Source organism: Ananas comosus, linkage group 22, assembly GCF_001540865.1.
Source record: "Ananas comosus cultivar F153 linkage group 22, ASM154086v1, whole genome shotgun sequence".
Taxonomy (NCBI): Eukaryota; Viridiplantae; Streptophyta; class Magnoliopsida; order Poales; family Bromeliaceae; genus Ananas; species Ananas comosus.
In genome coordinates this window covers 8,645,999-8,662,257 of record NC_033642.1, presented here as the reverse complement: position 1 = coordinate 8,662,257, position 16,259 = coordinate 8,645,999, and the positions used below count along the sequence as shown (strand labels likewise).

At 38.2% G+C, this 16,259-nt stretch overlaps 2 protein-coding genes across 6 annotated transcripts; one reads left to right on the top strand and one right to left on the bottom strand.

Moving 5' to 3' along the window:
• Positions 7,760-12,578, top strand: LOC109727289. Of its 5 annotated transcripts, XM_020257347.1 has the most exons (10): positions 7,760-8,194; positions 8,420-8,482; positions 8,568-8,928; positions 9,502-9,610; positions 10,302-10,373; positions 10,744-10,855; positions 11,393-11,481; positions 11,587-11,648; positions 11,764-11,860; positions 12,108-12,578. In XM_020257347.1, exons 3-10 carry the CDS (start codon positions 8,588-8,590, stop codon positions 12,162-12,164), a joined length of 939 nt encoding a protein of 312 aa, XP_020112936.1. In that variant the 5' UTR covers positions 7,760-8,194; positions 8,420-8,482; positions 8,568-8,587; the 3' UTR covers positions 12,165-12,578. The 5 variants fall into 5 exon arrangements, with proteins under 5 accessions (XP_020112936.1, XP_020112937.1, XP_020112938.1 ...); XM_020257348.1 differs by lacking the exon at positions 8,420-8,482 and having other exon boundaries at positions 9,511-9,610; XM_020257349.1 differs by lacking the exon at positions 8,420-8,482 and having other exon boundaries at positions 11,405-11,481.
• Positions 12,717-16,222, bottom strand: LOC109727288 (uncharacterized protein At2g24330-like). The gene is made up of 5 exons (XM_020257345.1): positions 15,773-16,222; positions 14,896-15,040; positions 14,498-14,607; positions 13,625-14,045; positions 12,717-13,408 (listed from the first exon to the last, which is right to left on the bottom strand). The coding sequence occupies exons 1-5, from the start codon at positions 16,049-16,051 to the stop codon at positions 13,065-13,067; spliced, it is 1,299 nt and encodes a 432-aa protein (XP_020112934.1). The 5' UTR covers positions 16,052-16,222; the 3' UTR covers positions 12,717-13,064.

The window sequence follows — 16,259 nt, the reverse complement described above, 5'->3', positions numbered from 1 at the left end:
ACCAAAGATCAAATTACTTTTTGTATCCCTGACTTTAAGGGCAAATAAGAAAGTCAGTGATGGTAGAAGGGTATATCTGAAAGGGCAAAATAGTAATTTTACAGAGATAACAGAGTTAATTAACAGATTTTAACTCTAGGGGTATATTAGAAATAGGTTGAAACGTAGAAAGGGTATTTTCAATATTAGCCTTCTAAGAGGGATAAATCGGAAAATCGGAAACTTTTCAGAAATATATAAGCAATTGCCCCTTGTTAGAAATATATAACCAATTCACTTAAAGCATACAGACACAACGCCCACGGATTTCGATTGTGGCTCGACCCAACCAATCTTGTACCACTTCGAAGATGACTTGGCCCACCTCAACCTCACGCCATTTTGAATATGACTCGACCCAATATGACTTTCCGCCACAGGACAAGATACTGACCCATTTAAGCCAACAAGTTGCAGTAATCGCATTTCTCAATTAAATCCTAAACGATGGGAGCGAGATCTCATTCCCAGGCAAAATGAGAATTGTCTATTGTAAGTGCTAACATGCAACATAGGATATACTTCACAATTTTGCTAATTAGTCAGCTTTATATTTTTTTAAGATAAAATGTAATTATTCATCCATATGTAAAGTTGATTCATCAATAATATTTTTATATATCTTAAATAGTATAAAAATACAATATCATAAAAAAAGAATATGATATATTCTTAGCCACTGTTTGATTCGGGGTTAAGTAAAAATTTGTTATTTCAGGAATAGAGTTAAGTTCAGGGTTAAGGTGGGGTTAGAGTAATTTTATGTTTGGTTGAGAATAGGGTTTAGTCCAGATATAAATAAAATAATATTTGATTAGAGTAGATGGGATAAGAAGGATAGTAAATAAAATAGTGTTTTGTTTAGTTGAAGTAGTGGGGTGTGGTTAGCTAACCCCACCTCAAAATTAAGCGTTTGGGAATAACTTCGGGGTTAAGAAATTATTCCACCCTTGTTTCCGAACCAAACGGGTGCTTATAGTACATCAAACATGCGTACTTTTCCATGATCGTAAGGTATCAAAACTATTGTGTTACCCATATTTTTATAGACATTTTATGAACAAATTGTGTTGGGCGTAAGATTCACAGATCAAAAGAGATCTACAGGATACAGAAGAATAGTACGAGCCTCACACAATACCATCCAAGAGCGCATGCAATTCATAAAAATACTTTGTAAAAGTGTTCGTGAGTATATCGTTTTCGATTCTTATGCCACTTTAGCTCATGTCATCCATATAGCGTTCAAAATTCGCGCTACGTGTTGATAAAGCAAGGATCTTACGGCGCATCTGATTCATTTAAAAGCAAAAGCATGAGCATTGATATTTTTATTATGCTTTTTAATATCTAGCTAGATTCCACGTGGATATTGTGGTACATTTTAAAATGAAGGACAAGAATTAAAGGAGAAAGGATTGCCTCTTATGAATGATATCTAGGAGATCTACGCAGTTAGCAACTCTAGAAGCAGGTACAAAGTGTGCTTATTTTACTCATTTAAGTTTATTTAATTATTTGTAATGCGTGAGGAAGTGACGTTATAGTGTGGAATAACTCGTAGGCAAAATAACGAATCTTCTTTAGACGAAAACGTATAAAACTTATCTGAACTATAGATCATTGTGATTTGACTTTCCAATCGTTCAATTTGTTTGATGCGAGTCAACTAATAGCACTTTTGATTTTAAAATTTGATTCTGTCGTTACTTAATATATTTCATGCAATTTTTGTAATTATAAATTTACTAAAATAAGTAGTTAGTTTAAAATTAGAAGTCAAAATGCCATTGAGTGACTCAAATAATATAAATTGAAACGTTGAATAGTAAAATTAAAATTTTAAGAGATTAGACGATTCAAAATGGTCTATAATTCAGACAAAATTTATACATTTTTATTCCTTATTCAAGAACCGTCGAGATTTAAGCGACAAGTGTAATTTAGAATTTGGATCATTTATTAATTAGACTTGAGTCCATAGAAAATTTATGGCCTTTTTGCATAAAAAATCCACTTATTTTGGGCTTTTGCAAAAACGGGCTACCTTTTTCGTTTTTGCATATTCGGTCTACTTTTTCAGCAAACTGACCAAAATACCCTTATACGTTTTTCTCTCTCCTCTTTTTTTTTTCTCGTTCTTGTTTTCTTTCTTTTCCCCAGGGACTCCGCGTCCGCCTCCCTCTCCCGATCCGCACGGAAGGCGGCCAACAGTGGGGGCCTCCGGCCGCCGAAGGAGCAGAGGCGGCGCAGGTCGGAGTGCGCGACTCGTCGGTGGTGATGCTGTGCCTGCGACGGCCGATCGCGAGCGGAGCTGTGTCCACACGTGCCTCGACCTCGCCTTCACCCCTCCATGCCTCTCCCACGCCCTCAACCTCTCCACCTCCGCCTCCGCCTCTCCCCTCCTCATCCCCAACATCGCTATCAGGAACGCGATCCTCAGCTGGTGCGACCGCGCCGGGCTCCCTCGCCCCGCTCCCCACTCCCCGGACGCGGCTCTCGACCTCGTCCGAAGCCTCATGCCGAGGGGGCCGCGCTCCGTGCGCACACGGAGGGAGAATTCCCTTGTCGCTGCTGGAGAAGCCAAGAAAGCGTGGGATCAGGAAGCCCCTGAAGTGGGCGCTTCGTCGAACACCACGAGCGCGGCGCGGGGCCGGGTCGGCGGCGGCGGGCGGGCACGCGACGGCAGTGGGCGGGTACGCGATGCACGCGACTTCTTCTTCTTCGTAATGGTGTAATGGTGCACCATTACACCATTAATGGTGTAATGGAGCACCATTACACCATTAATGGTGTAATGGTGAAATTACACCATTAATGGTGTAATGGATACCATTAATGGTGTAATGGTGCACCATTACACCATGAAGAAGAAGAAGAAGAAGCCGCAGCCGCCCGCGTGCCTGCCTGCCGCCGCCGCATGTACCGGCCCTGCCGCTTACCCGGCCCCGCGCCGCGATTGCGCGCCCCGCGACCAGCGCCTCCCCCGCCACGGCGGCGGGCGGGCACGCGGGCGTTGATAAAGATCCAAGGGCGTGGATGGCGGTGTTTTAGGTGACGGCGTCAGGGGCGAACTTTTGGGACATCTTCTTGAAGAGTCGGACGGCGTTCCAGGGCTTGCCGGACTTGGAGAGGGCGTCCATGTAGACGGAGTAGGAGTGGAGGTCTTTGGGGACGCGGTTGCGGTCTATGTCGAGCCAGAGCTCGCGGCAGCGGCGCCATCGGCGGACCTTGAGCCAGCCGCGGAGGAGGAGGTTGTAGACCTTGGTGTCGGGGGGGAAGGGGGAGGGGAGGAGGGGGGAAGGGGGGCGGAGGAAGAGGGATTCGGCGTCGACGACGAGGCGGCGGTCACAGAGGGAGTCGAGGAGGAGGAAGGAGAGGGGGCAAGGTGGGGGGGAGGCGGAGGGAGGAGGCGAGGCGGAGGGCAGGGCGTCGGGGAGGAGGCGAAAAGAAAAAAAAACGAACGAAAGAAACAAAAGAGGAGAGAGAAAAAAGTATAAGGGTATTTTGGTCACTTTGCTGAAAATGTGGACCGAATCTGCAAAAATGAAAAAGGTGGCCCGTTTTCGCAAAAGCCCAAAATAAGTGGATTTTTTATGCAAAAAGGCCAAAATTTATAACCAATCTAAGTGTTCAGAATGAATAGAGTAAAAAAAAAAAGAAAAGAAAAGAAAACATATGTATCGATTTGGCCGAAGCGGTTCGTGAGGATTACCGGCCCGGTCGGGCTAGACCGGTTCGTACGGACAAGTTGGATTCTCCTCGTTCCAATTGTCCGGGGATCGTGTATTCGGATCCACGTGTCGCACTCTGGTAACATCTTTCAATAGATATTTCCCTGGACCAATTCCACAATGTATTCCGTGGACCTCGTAACAGAAAAAACAAATTAAGACGAAAACAGTACGGGTCCACTACTGTTGTAGCGGACCAGGTTCATGCAATAGTTTCTTGTAGTAACATGGTCCAATGCAGGAGATATGAGAAACCGGTCCGGTCCGATCCGGTCCGGTCTAATAAATTTGTTGCCAAGGGTCCGTTTGGTTAAACGTAAAATCATAAAAATAATTTTCTATCCAAAGAAATTTTTGGTGAAAAAAAATTTATGTTTTGTAGTGTTTAATTTATAGAAACAGAAAAGTAATTTTTCATCAACATTTGTTTAGCTGAACGAAAAAGAAATCACATTTGTTTGGTTCAGTGGAAAAAAATAAATTAATTAATTAATTTTATGCCGTTTGAGTTTTCGTTTTTTATCGAAAAATAATGAGAAAAATGAAAACTTAATTTTTTTTTCCCCAAAATCATAACAATACTTTTATAGAAAATTATTTTACGTCGAACTAAGCAAGCGAAAACCTATTTTTCACATCGAAAATAATTTTTCGATTCGTTTTCTGCCGAACCAAACGCCTCTTAAGTCAAAATCAAGCCACATATGATGGAATAAACTTAGGTTTTTTTTTTTACTAAATTTTATTGTTGAACTATTAGGTAAGGAACATAATACAAAGCTACTTAAAAGATTCTTTAATTTTCGTGCTAAAATTTATGTAAATGTACTATCAGTTTTGCTCTATCAAAATAGCTTCAGAAACGTTTTAGCAAATTTAAAATATAAATTTTAAAATTATTTAATTTTTTATTTATGAAACATCTGATGTAGCTCATCTCATTAATCGCGCATATATATATATATATAGAGAGAGAGAGAGCTCTAGAGAGAGAGAGAGTTGAGCTATAATACGGTTGATAGCAAACAGGCTCTATTGTCACCAATTTATTTTTTATGATGGAGACTCTAAATCGACAATCGGTATCGTTGAACATAATCTATACCACTTGAAGTATCCAGAAACCAAAATTTAATTTTTTTCGACATCATTACCCTAATGATCAAAGAGTTTTCAAAATTTGTAATTTTAATGGTCGATATGAGACGTTTTCTCGTTTAACAGTGTAAGGATATCCAAATCAAATAAATTTTAGTTAAAAAAATTTTTAAACTATTTAGAATAAGATCTATACTCTCGATCTCGATTACAAGATTCCTATTATCACTTTTTAAAGAATATTCATTTCAGCAGTTCATTTTGTGTCTATTTGATGGTCACGAAAATAATATTAGAAAAATATGAAATTTGGTTTCTAGATGCTTCAAATGGTATAGATCATATTCAACGGTACTAATCGTCGATTTAGAAGTTTCATCATCGAAAATAAATGAATGGCAACGGAACCCGTTTGCTACCGATAGCATTCCAACTCAACTATATATATATATATATATATAGAGAGAGAGAGAGAGAGAGAGAAAATTAGGCTGGAATACTATTAATAGTAAAATGTTCTTTTTGCTATCAAGTTTTTAATCCTTGGATGAAAATTTGTAGGGTCAGGATGATATTTGTCGGTTAGAGTTAAGTGGTTCCCCTAGGGTTGAGTGGTCCCCACTGGGTTATAGTATTTAATCCAATGGTTAGAAATAATGAAAAGAGTTGATCCAAAGGCTAAAAAACTGATAGCAACAATGAGATTTTGCTACTAATAGCAGCCCAGTCCAATTCTATATATGTATATATAAATGAAATGCTATTCGAATTCACACAAATCTAATAAATTTTTCTAAAGTATTTTAAATGGATCTAGATTCGAGACCCTAATTAATTGAATAGCTAATAAACAATGTTAGCCACCTTAATTTTTGGAATCGAATATCTCGTCATCGTCAACTCATATGAAGCTTTTAATATAATTTACGCGTGAAATCAAAAGTCAACTCAATAGATCGATTGAATAATCAGACATGTACCGTAGAACGAAACATGTTCGTGACACCGAGTGTAATTCGAATTTGGATATGGATATGGATCAGAACGGATTTTAAGATTTTGACTAATCTCTCTCGGTGATGTTGAGGTTGACATTTTTAAGCTTATTTGAGTAAAAGCATATGAGGAGCGTAGACTTTTTTCAACAAAGTCAACAGTTAGACTTTGAAAATAGTGTGACAACTGGAAAGCACAAGGTGCGTGTGTTTTTTTTTTTTTTTTTTAAATTATTTTTTCAATTTTATTTATTTATTTATTTAAGAAGGTTTGACTTAGAAGTGACGGATATTAGGAAACACCACCTAGAAAGAAGCATTTTGGAAAACGAGGTTTCAAATTATTCGCATAATTATTTTTCTTTTTGAGATGGCAAATATTTAATTTTATAAGTCTACAATGTTTTTGTAATGGAAAAAAAATAAAAAATAAAACACCAGCTGTGGTGCAGTGCAAATGTTTAGTTTTATAAATCTACAATATTTATTTATTTTTAAACTGTGTGACGACTGACTCCGATACTAACTGTAATGTTTCAGTTCTCAGAAGTCACTCATCCTACGTTTAATTTTTTAGGTAGCGATTGCCGAAAATTCAATAACTGAGTTAAGAGATTTAGTTCTATTATATTTCATATATATAGGACTATTTTAAATTCTGAATTATCATAATTTTTGAAAAATAATAGTTGATTTTTAACTTTGATAATTTTTCATTTTACTTTTTCACACTTAAAAAAAGGACTCTTGGGTATATAAGAATGGAAAGAGTGGGATATACCACAACTTAAGAGAAATAGAAGCCCTTGATAATTGTTCTAAAATAATGTGGGATCTTAGCCCATATGGCAAAAAATGTTAACAAAATACCTCAATAATTGAGAGGCCCAAAAAATAAGCCATAAATTCACATGTCACCTTTAATTTTTTGGACCACATACATTTTAAGTGGTTGCACCCATCCAAAATTGGGCCCAATTCTTAAATATATAAAGATATAATTTTACGTTTTTTTATCATATCCCATAACCTTTACGATCTACACAATATAATATTTTATAAAATAAAAAAATAATACTTTCATCGTATTTTCTCACTGTATGTAATACACTCTTTCCGTAATCCCACACGTGGATAAGCAAATCTAGCGATTTGAGTATCAAGGTAATTTGGATTTAAAAATTTATCCTTTTTTTTTTTTACAAAAATACTTTTATAATTTGATATACCAAATCTAAACATTCTGATGATAAAAACACGGAAAATAAATGGTGACATTTAATGAATTTTATTTTTTTCCGTCCAACTCGGTCCCAACTCCAACTCACTTGAGTCCCTTCAAATTATTCTCAATCGAGGGATTGCTTTTGAGGAGGTCACGAGCACAAACTCAGCGTTTACATTCTTAAACTAAGAGATTCGAACATCTGATTTCTCATATAATATATGCAATATAAAATTATTTTGAAGAATTTTGAAATTAGTAGTCCATGCACGGACAATCTAGAAAAAAAAATCTTTTTTTTTTTTGTGGAGTTTTGAAATTTTATTTTAAAAACTCATAAATAACAGTTCGTGGTACATTCTAAAATGCCCACAGCAAAAGCTCCTCTGCAAAAAAGAAAAAAAAAAGAAAAAGAAAAAAGAAAAGAAAAGAAAAAGTCTACGCTCGCGAGAACGACGATCTGATCCGAGCGTTAACAGAGAGGGGCAGGCAATCTGAGCCGTCCATTCTCGGACGGCCACGATCCGCCCATCAAAATTCATAAGTTCGTATTAGCCCGACACTTTGCCGCCAAATGGCATTCCCGTAAATAAACCGAAATTGAAGCCCAATCTCCGAAACCCCTCCCCCCTCCTTGATCTTAAAAGTGGGCGAGAGTGGAAGTGGGAACGGGATGGGGACTACGCGAGAGAGAGAGAGAGAGAGAGAGAGAGAGAGAGAGAGGGGAAAGGAGCGAATTGGGGTTGATTTGGAGAGGTAAAAGAGGAGGAACTAGGTCAAATCCGAGCCCTCGAGCATCTAATTCGCGGATTTGGGGGAATCGCTCTTCGGGAATTCGCTTGATTCGCCCCTCGACGCTCGGAGAAAGGCGAGGCCTTTGATTTGGGAGGAGCGGGGTTGATGAGAAGCGCGTGGAGTGAAAAAGAAGCTAGATCCTAAGTTGTTCCTCCTCTCTGAGCTCGGAGGAGTTGAAGCGGGGTGGTGGAGCGAGGTGATTTGATAAAAGTTGTGGTCTCTTTCGACCTCGTCTCTGTTTCCTTCTCCGATCTCTTTATCGGCACCGCCGAATTTGGGCGATTTGAGTCTTGGAGCTGTTTGGCGAGGTGGGTTTTTCGTGGGTGGTGTGTAATTTTAATCCTGATTAGGGTTTTGATCCGTTGGATTGTTGTACTTTTTTTTTTTAGTGTTGGGGCAAAGAGAAGCGCTTTCACCTGAGAAAGCGAACGGGTATTTAACGCGTGATTCAATGGGAGTATAAAACTGCAAATTATACAGTTATTTGGTGAATTCTATATCATTGAGTGGAAATTTGTTTACTTTGTGTTCAGACATAATTAGTGGTGTCGCAATAATACCAAATTTCACTGCTATTTGTTGGATTCTTCTGCTCGGTATAATTCATCTTGCTGCAAAATTTGATCTTTGTATATGATTCAACAAAGAACAGGGCAACTGATGAGATAAACTCTCTTCCAGATCACATCTTCGTGTAGTCAATGCAGCTCATGGCCGATTACAGCGTGGGGTTTCACCAGGGTTCGATTTCGTCATCAAACTATGATCACAATCTGGTTTCTTTCCAGTCAGAGGCAAGTCATGGCAGCTCTGTGATAGCGAATGGGTTTATGAGCATCTCAGATGGTAATAGAAACTCTGGTGGGATGTCTTTATCCGGTAATCCTAGTGCAGTTAATAATATGCCTGCATTTAGTAGTCCATCGGCGAGCTCTTCAAGCAATGGTCTTACTGGCTTGATGCCCAAGTACAAGCATGTCACAGTGTCACCGGCCTATTGGTTTCCATATGAACTGGCCATATTGAAGGAGGGCCTCATCAGGTATATAATAGATCTCTATGAGTCTTCGCACCCTTGTCCCGACATATTGGTACTTATTGTTGAATTTCATTTACTTTCATGGCTTTTGGTTTTATCGTAGTTTTTGTTATCCTGATGCCGGTGTTGGTAGATGATAGAAAAGGTGAAAAACAAATTCAATTGTGCGTTGTTACATGAATTGGTTAAATAGCTCCTCACTAGAAGATACATATTATTGAGGGTCATGAAGATTGATGCTCTCTAAAATACTTTGATTGTTATCTGGCTTGGCTAATTGTCAAAATTTGAAATTTGCCTTACTTTAATGAATATGGATGTTATAAATGTCCTGCAATATTTGATTCGATGTGATTTGATGCATTCTTAATGTTGAGTCTGGTTGTATCGATCACAAATTTACAATCATGTCACTATTGTAATCAGTGTTTTTCCATAACCAATCATCCTACCCTTCCGACCAAATATGCTGTGATTCTTCCATTAATTATCTCAGATATGCTGTGATTTGATAGACACCATTATCTACCGCTTGTGCTTTTCTATTATTCCTTTGCTTATTGATTCTTTCATTAGCTATTTCAGACATGCTCATGAACCAAATATAATGAAGTATATCAAGATAGCAGCAATGCTGCCTACAAGAACGGTCAGGGATGTTGCCCTGAGATGTTGGTGGAATGCTGTAAGTTCTTTATTTATTATTCTGGTGGAATGCTGTAAGTTCTTTATTTATTATTCTGGTGTTTAAAGAGATGTATCCATCTTCTCTACCTTGTTACTTTTGCTATGTCTTTTCATCTTTTCAGTGTTCAACTTAAATAGTATATTTTATTTGGCCAATAGTACACGAGTCAATGATACAGATATTTCACTCTTTATTTACTTGGAACAACATTCATTGAGGATCTCAAATATGTCTGGAATTGGTTGGTATTGGTATGGTCAGGGATACCCATTTCTTGTTACGTTTGGGTGAACCTAGAAGATTACTGAATAAAATATCAATTTACAATTTGTAATATTGAAATCTTAATGGAGACTTGGCCTCTTAAGTGCCTGATTGCTGTACTTTTACAGCTCAGTATGTACAACAATGGCTTTGATCTCACTCACTTCTCTGGCAAAATGTTGCAAAACTGGTTATAGTGTACCTCGGAGCTAATATCTCCATATTGCAAAGAAGCTGTTAATATCTTTTGTCACAAAACACTCTGAATTGACTGTAGGAAAATCTCATCGGCTTGTCCAATGCTCAAATTCTCATTATAAATTTATTTAAGTTTTTGGTTGTGTATTGTTTTTTTATTTCTGTATGCTCTATCTCTACCACTGTTTAAATTTAGCCTCTAACACTGATATTGATGTATTCACAGCAGAACAAGGATTTCGGAAGGAGGAGGAATTCTGAAGAACATTATGCGGGAGGAAAGCTAACAGACACGAAGGTAGTTTTTCTGTTCTGCTGGATTTTTCTGTCCCTATTCTAATAAATAACTCATGATTTCCATCAATGAGCTCTAATTGTTGTGCTTAATCTATCCAAAATCAGCATGTGATAAATTTGGTATCTACATCATGTAAACTTATGTGCAATGCCATTTTTGGCTTTTGGTCTCTTATAATTCCTCCATTGACTTGGTTCATTTCTCTGGTTTTGTGTAAAAGAAGCAGTCAGGTGGCTGTTGTTGTTTTTTCCCCCCCATCTATAGCAATTTGAACTATTGCATAAACTGTTCTCTGTAAATGCAAACTCTGTTTTCTTGTTGTAATCTTCTCTGATGATAAAATAATCTTTCAACTTGTATTTGGGAAAAGATGGTGGCTTCTACTTCAACATGTAATAATCATTTAGCTTCCCCAAGCGATGTGGCTCCTTTTTCACTCACGAGATATCATTCGAGCCAAAAAGTAAAGGTTACTAACGAAGGTCAGTGCCTTAGCGGTCAATATTGTTTGGTTTTTTTTTGTTTTTTTACTTTTCCTCTTTTCATACTTCATTATAGAGGATGGAAATTCACTAATGTATAGCAAACTCGTATTGATGTAATTCCCAATTATGCACTTTCACTGGTTCCTTTTTGTTTTGTCATTTAACTTATAGAATCAAACATTGCATGTTATAGTTTCTGATTGTTGACTTTTATTTAGATACTGTGGCTAATGCTTCAGCAAAACCTATACTTGGATGTGATAATAATTAGTTTGATGAGAGGATACGATAGTATTTAATCTTATATTTTGGTGACCATATGAGCATTTCAGTTCCCTCTAAAGTGAAGTGGTTCTTATACCCTACAATTACATCTTTTAAGCCTAATTTGTACTGAGTTATGCTAATATTACAATGTAATGCTTTCTAACAGATATGTACTAAACTATGTAAACTATGCAGTTTTGTGTAACTAATTAATATCAGTTAGAATTAATTACTCCAATCGTGTTTTTTTTCTGCTTCCATAAACAGTTCCTATTTTAGACAGTGCGACACGGCACCTTCTTGATGAAAGCGAACAACTTCTTATCCAGATCGCATCAAATCTTGAATTGTTCAAGGTGTGTATTGAGAATATCACTCTCTACAGTCAAAAAGATAATGAATATCTTTCTCTCAGATCTATTTGTTACTTCCCATGAAATTTTACACTTCTGTTACTGCAGATACAGGAGAATATGGATCCTTTTCTTCGCACAAGTAACAACATCGCAGCAATTTTGAATAGGTATGTGCTACCATTCATATCTTCCCAATCTATTAGTTGGAAAAATATTTGTGCCTGTAAATGTGCACGCAAGGGTGAGTAGTGATTTGATGAATATGGCAACTATGTAATGCAGAATGAGTCAGACTCCTGGGATTATGTGCCGGATGCCTCCTTTGCCCATTTCACTTAATGAGGAACATCTAAATTCACTTATCCAATTTAGCAGAAGGGTAAGACCTTCCCTCCTATTTAATTTGTGCAAATGGTCGCCTAGATATTATCTTATCATTGTCTGGTTTAATCGGATATTTACAGTTGAATTACTTTCTGAATATGTTTTTTTTTTTAACTTTTATGCTCCTTACCTACCTGAACGCAATTTTGTTGCTTAAACAATCGATCAAATTACGTTTTGCTTTAGTAGGGATTGTGCTTACTGTCGCTTACCAGTGAATAACGTTCTCCTTCTATGAAAAGGCTGTTCCATACGGCGCACCAAGTGACTCGCATTTGGAGCAAGAACCGAGATGCTGATGGCAGAGTCCGACCTCATGTAATTACAGAGTTTCTTCTGTAGATGCAGCGACAAAATGGGAGCTTCATCCATTACATACGAATTTTTCCGAGGAAGATCCCATTACAGCAGTAGTAATAATCCTCACGCTGACCGAAGAATGCTCGCCTTCCTGATAACGTTTGTAGCCGATTGCTTCGTAGGAGCACCTGGAAACAGTTTTTGTGCTTGTTCGTTCTCAATTTATTCATTTACAGAAAAGATTTCGACCTTCCCAGTTCATAGTTAACCAATGTATATAGTGGATAGATGATTCATGATTTAGTAGACGACTCGGATCGCGTTTATTGCATCTTAACTTTGTATTCATACGTTAATGTAAGATTTCCTAATTTCCATAGTATTATGCACTGCTCCAGAGTTTTTTTGGTTTATGTAATTGGGGTTCTATTCAAAGGACTAATGGAGCTATGAGATTATCTCTTGCGCCGTGATTGTTTACAAATTTAGAATAGTTGCAGTAACACGTCTCACTTAAAGATATTAAAAAACATCGGAAACTAGTCACCAAGTAGGATGAACAAATTCACAAATATTAATTTTTTCGCTCTCATACGAAAGCAGAGTACAATCTCTCACTAAGTTCAACTAATAATTCATCCACAATAATAATGAATTATAAAACTATCTATACATCGACAACTCGACATACAACCAACCTCAAACCACCAAAAATGACAACAATAATAATAATAATAACCAAAAAGGATCTCCAATATTCTGTGCAAAACACCAGACGCAAATCAAAGTACCAATGCCGATTGCCAGAATATAAACACACGGAGTATAGCAGGCGACGCAAATCTAAAAACGACACAATCAACTTCTAAAGAGTGTCATGAAGCTTCAGCATCTTCGACTTATTTTTCCTCATCGCCTCTTGGCATTTCTTCGACAGTTGCCAAAGTATTCTCAACCGAAGCAGATGAAACAGAGCTCGCGTTTCTAGAGTTGTTCTGACCATTTTGCTCACTCTCTACAGGCACTTGAGGAGCAGTTTTTGAAGAATTAGCGACCGGAGTGGATGACATAGAGCTCATACTGCTAGAGTTATCCTGCATACTAACACTGTCTGGAGAGGTCGGAGTCCCATTGTCAGAAGCAGACACCATTTCGTGCTCCCCAAGCTGTCGCGACCCGTTCAAGGCATGACAGTGTGGACAGTAATATGTAATGTACAGAAAATCTTCTTTTCTCGCAAGCCCTGTATATAATACATTAAAGAAACATTCAACACTCCCACACAAAAAAAAGAAGAAGGAAAAAAAAAACTAACTCAGGTCCAATCTCTGTTACTTTCTTCAACAGAATACTTGCTATCTGATGGAACACATTGTTACGTTTTGAGAAGTTGAAACATGTTACCTGAGGAGTATAGGGACATGTATCGAAACAAATAAGATATATCGCAACCACTCACCATTATGCATACGGCAATTGCCACATATCAGCGCATAACACTGTGTTGGATCTTCTCCCACCAGCAAGGCAGCAATTCGAGCGAACCATCCTCCAGAATTAACACCTGAGCCCTTATAATTTTCAACAATATTACGGTTTGAAACTGTACTTTCTTCAGCAACGGTTAAATCGTCGTTCATTGATCCATCAATAAGTTGATAAGTTGGGCTGCTTCCTGTGCTACCGGCTTTCATATGAGCTACCGCCTTCCTATATCGGAGTCCACTGGCTTCTGCCAGCTCAAAATCATTGCTTTTTCCTGTAGAGGAGTCGATGTTGGACTCATCTCCCACATAGACTTTCAACCCAGAATCGGACCCAAGTTTAGATGGTAGAACAGATGCTGCAGCAGCCTTCGCCGCTGGGTCAAGGTCATATCTCTGTACGAACCCAGAATAATTAGTTCGCATTTTCAGGATATTATCAATGGATGATTTTTATGTGACATATAAAGCTCTGTAGAGTCAACATTTATAAAAGCAAGAAGGCAAAAATGCATCACGCCCAGCATCTACTGGTTATTTGAAAATAAATCCCTGAACTTCATTTCTTTTTTCTTTTATTTGAGCCCATAGACCAACGGATTATTTGAAATTTTTTTGACTTGAGCCCATCGACCAATGTATTATTTGATTTCAGAAAATTCCAGCAGCTATCATCAAATCTAAATGGTATCGGACAAATAGAGTATCCAATCAAGTAACAAAATATCCCACAAAAAAAGTTCAGAGATATTAAGTTTGACTGAATATTCTGAGATCAAATAACACATGGTTGAGAACCAAAGAAAGAATAGGTATGCGGAGGTAGGAAACAAAGAAGCAGAACGAACCTGAATAAGTTGTTGTGTGGTGTAGTAATTTGTTCTCTCTTTGAGCTCATCGATCTTTGCCTTCCTTTCTGCACGAAGTCTTTCGAGCGTTTTTTGGTCCTTCAGGTCAACTACAGAACAAGATGAGTTGTGAGCCCATCAACAAGAAACTGTGCATTCACATCCTACATTGTTTTAACAACCTTAAGAAGCACGCTATAACTCTATTTTGTTAACCAACAGAAAAAATTACCACAAAGGGACTCGCAAAACATATTATTTGAACAAGTAAACTGTTAGCTCTTAAGAAAAGGCCAATTCCACATAATCTAAAGAAGCAGTTCAATCAACAAATGAAGCAGTTAGAACGAAGCTGCAGACTTAATAATTTGGTAGGGGATAGAGTTCAGGATAATTACGCATTCTTGTGAGCCTTACAAGCGCTGAATAGACAATGGTAGCTAAAGCAGGTACTACAAACATAGGCAGCACTCTAATTGCTCTCATCTGCCAGTTCAGATCCCCTGATCTTGTCGTCATGATAGCATACATCACCGCCACACCCTGCGAAATAAATTAACTGCTGTAAGAAACATAGCACATCTATCATACGGTTTTCTCCATACGCTAGCGCATTTCATCAAGATTATTATACAATGTATTTATCAAATAAAAGTTTCCCCATAACAATGCATAACCTTGTGACCTTTCCGGACTATCCAGTGCAACAATGAAAATTCACCTAATAATTGTACTTTAACTAACATTAAAAATATGCCTTTCCGGAGTAAGGATGCACCAAAGCTGGTATTATTGCGAAGCTAGCCGTAACAATCTACAGATTGTAAAAGAAACATAGTAACATCATGGTAAAAAAAGGATGGAGAGGATCCGATTATAACAGATATCAAAAGAATAGTTAACATGCTACATTTGTACTTCATATGTTCTAAGAACAAGATATTTACAAAAATTAATGATTACATCAACTATCGGTCGTTACTGGTTAGCGAAATTCGCAGTTCTATCAGCTGAAGAAGCATTCGGAATAGTTAAATTTTACAGAATCATAATTAAATAAAGAAAAATCATTTAATTGGTAAAATAAACATTTGTATCAAAAGTTGAGGGGTGTTATTCAATTCCTGTACATCTAAACGTAGATAAAACCAAATTTTAAACTGATCTAAACATAATCATACAACAAGTATCAGAGTTTTATTGAATCCCTAGCCACAATTAATCCGATCGATTCAACAAAAAAATAAAGACGAAGAGTGATGATCCTCAACCTACCTCGAGGCCCACCGATAGAGCAATGACGTTGCGCGCCATGCGGCGGGAGGAGTGCGCGCGCTTTTTGAGGCGCTTGTGGACGGAGGCCTCCTCCTTGGAGAGGTTCTCCAGCTTCTTCTCGAAGTCGTCGCCGCCGCCTCCGAAGATTCCCTTCCACAATCGGAATACGAATCCACCCCCTCCGCCACTTCTCTTCTTCGTCTTCGTCTTCGTCTCCTCCTCCTCCTGCTCCTCCTCCGCCGCAGCGGCGGCGCCGGCGCCGTCGTCGTCGTCGGCCATGGCGTTGCCTAGATCGAGCGCAGGGAGGATCGATCCGATTGCAGGGGATTAGGGTTGCAGAGGATCGGAGAAAGGGATTGGGAAGGGGACAGGGCTTCGGGTTTTTTATTTTATTTTTATTTTTTAATTTACACCGCGAAATGAAACCAAACGTACTAATTCCCACGATCATGTAAAGTTCCCGTCATGTATATACGACTTCGTTTGG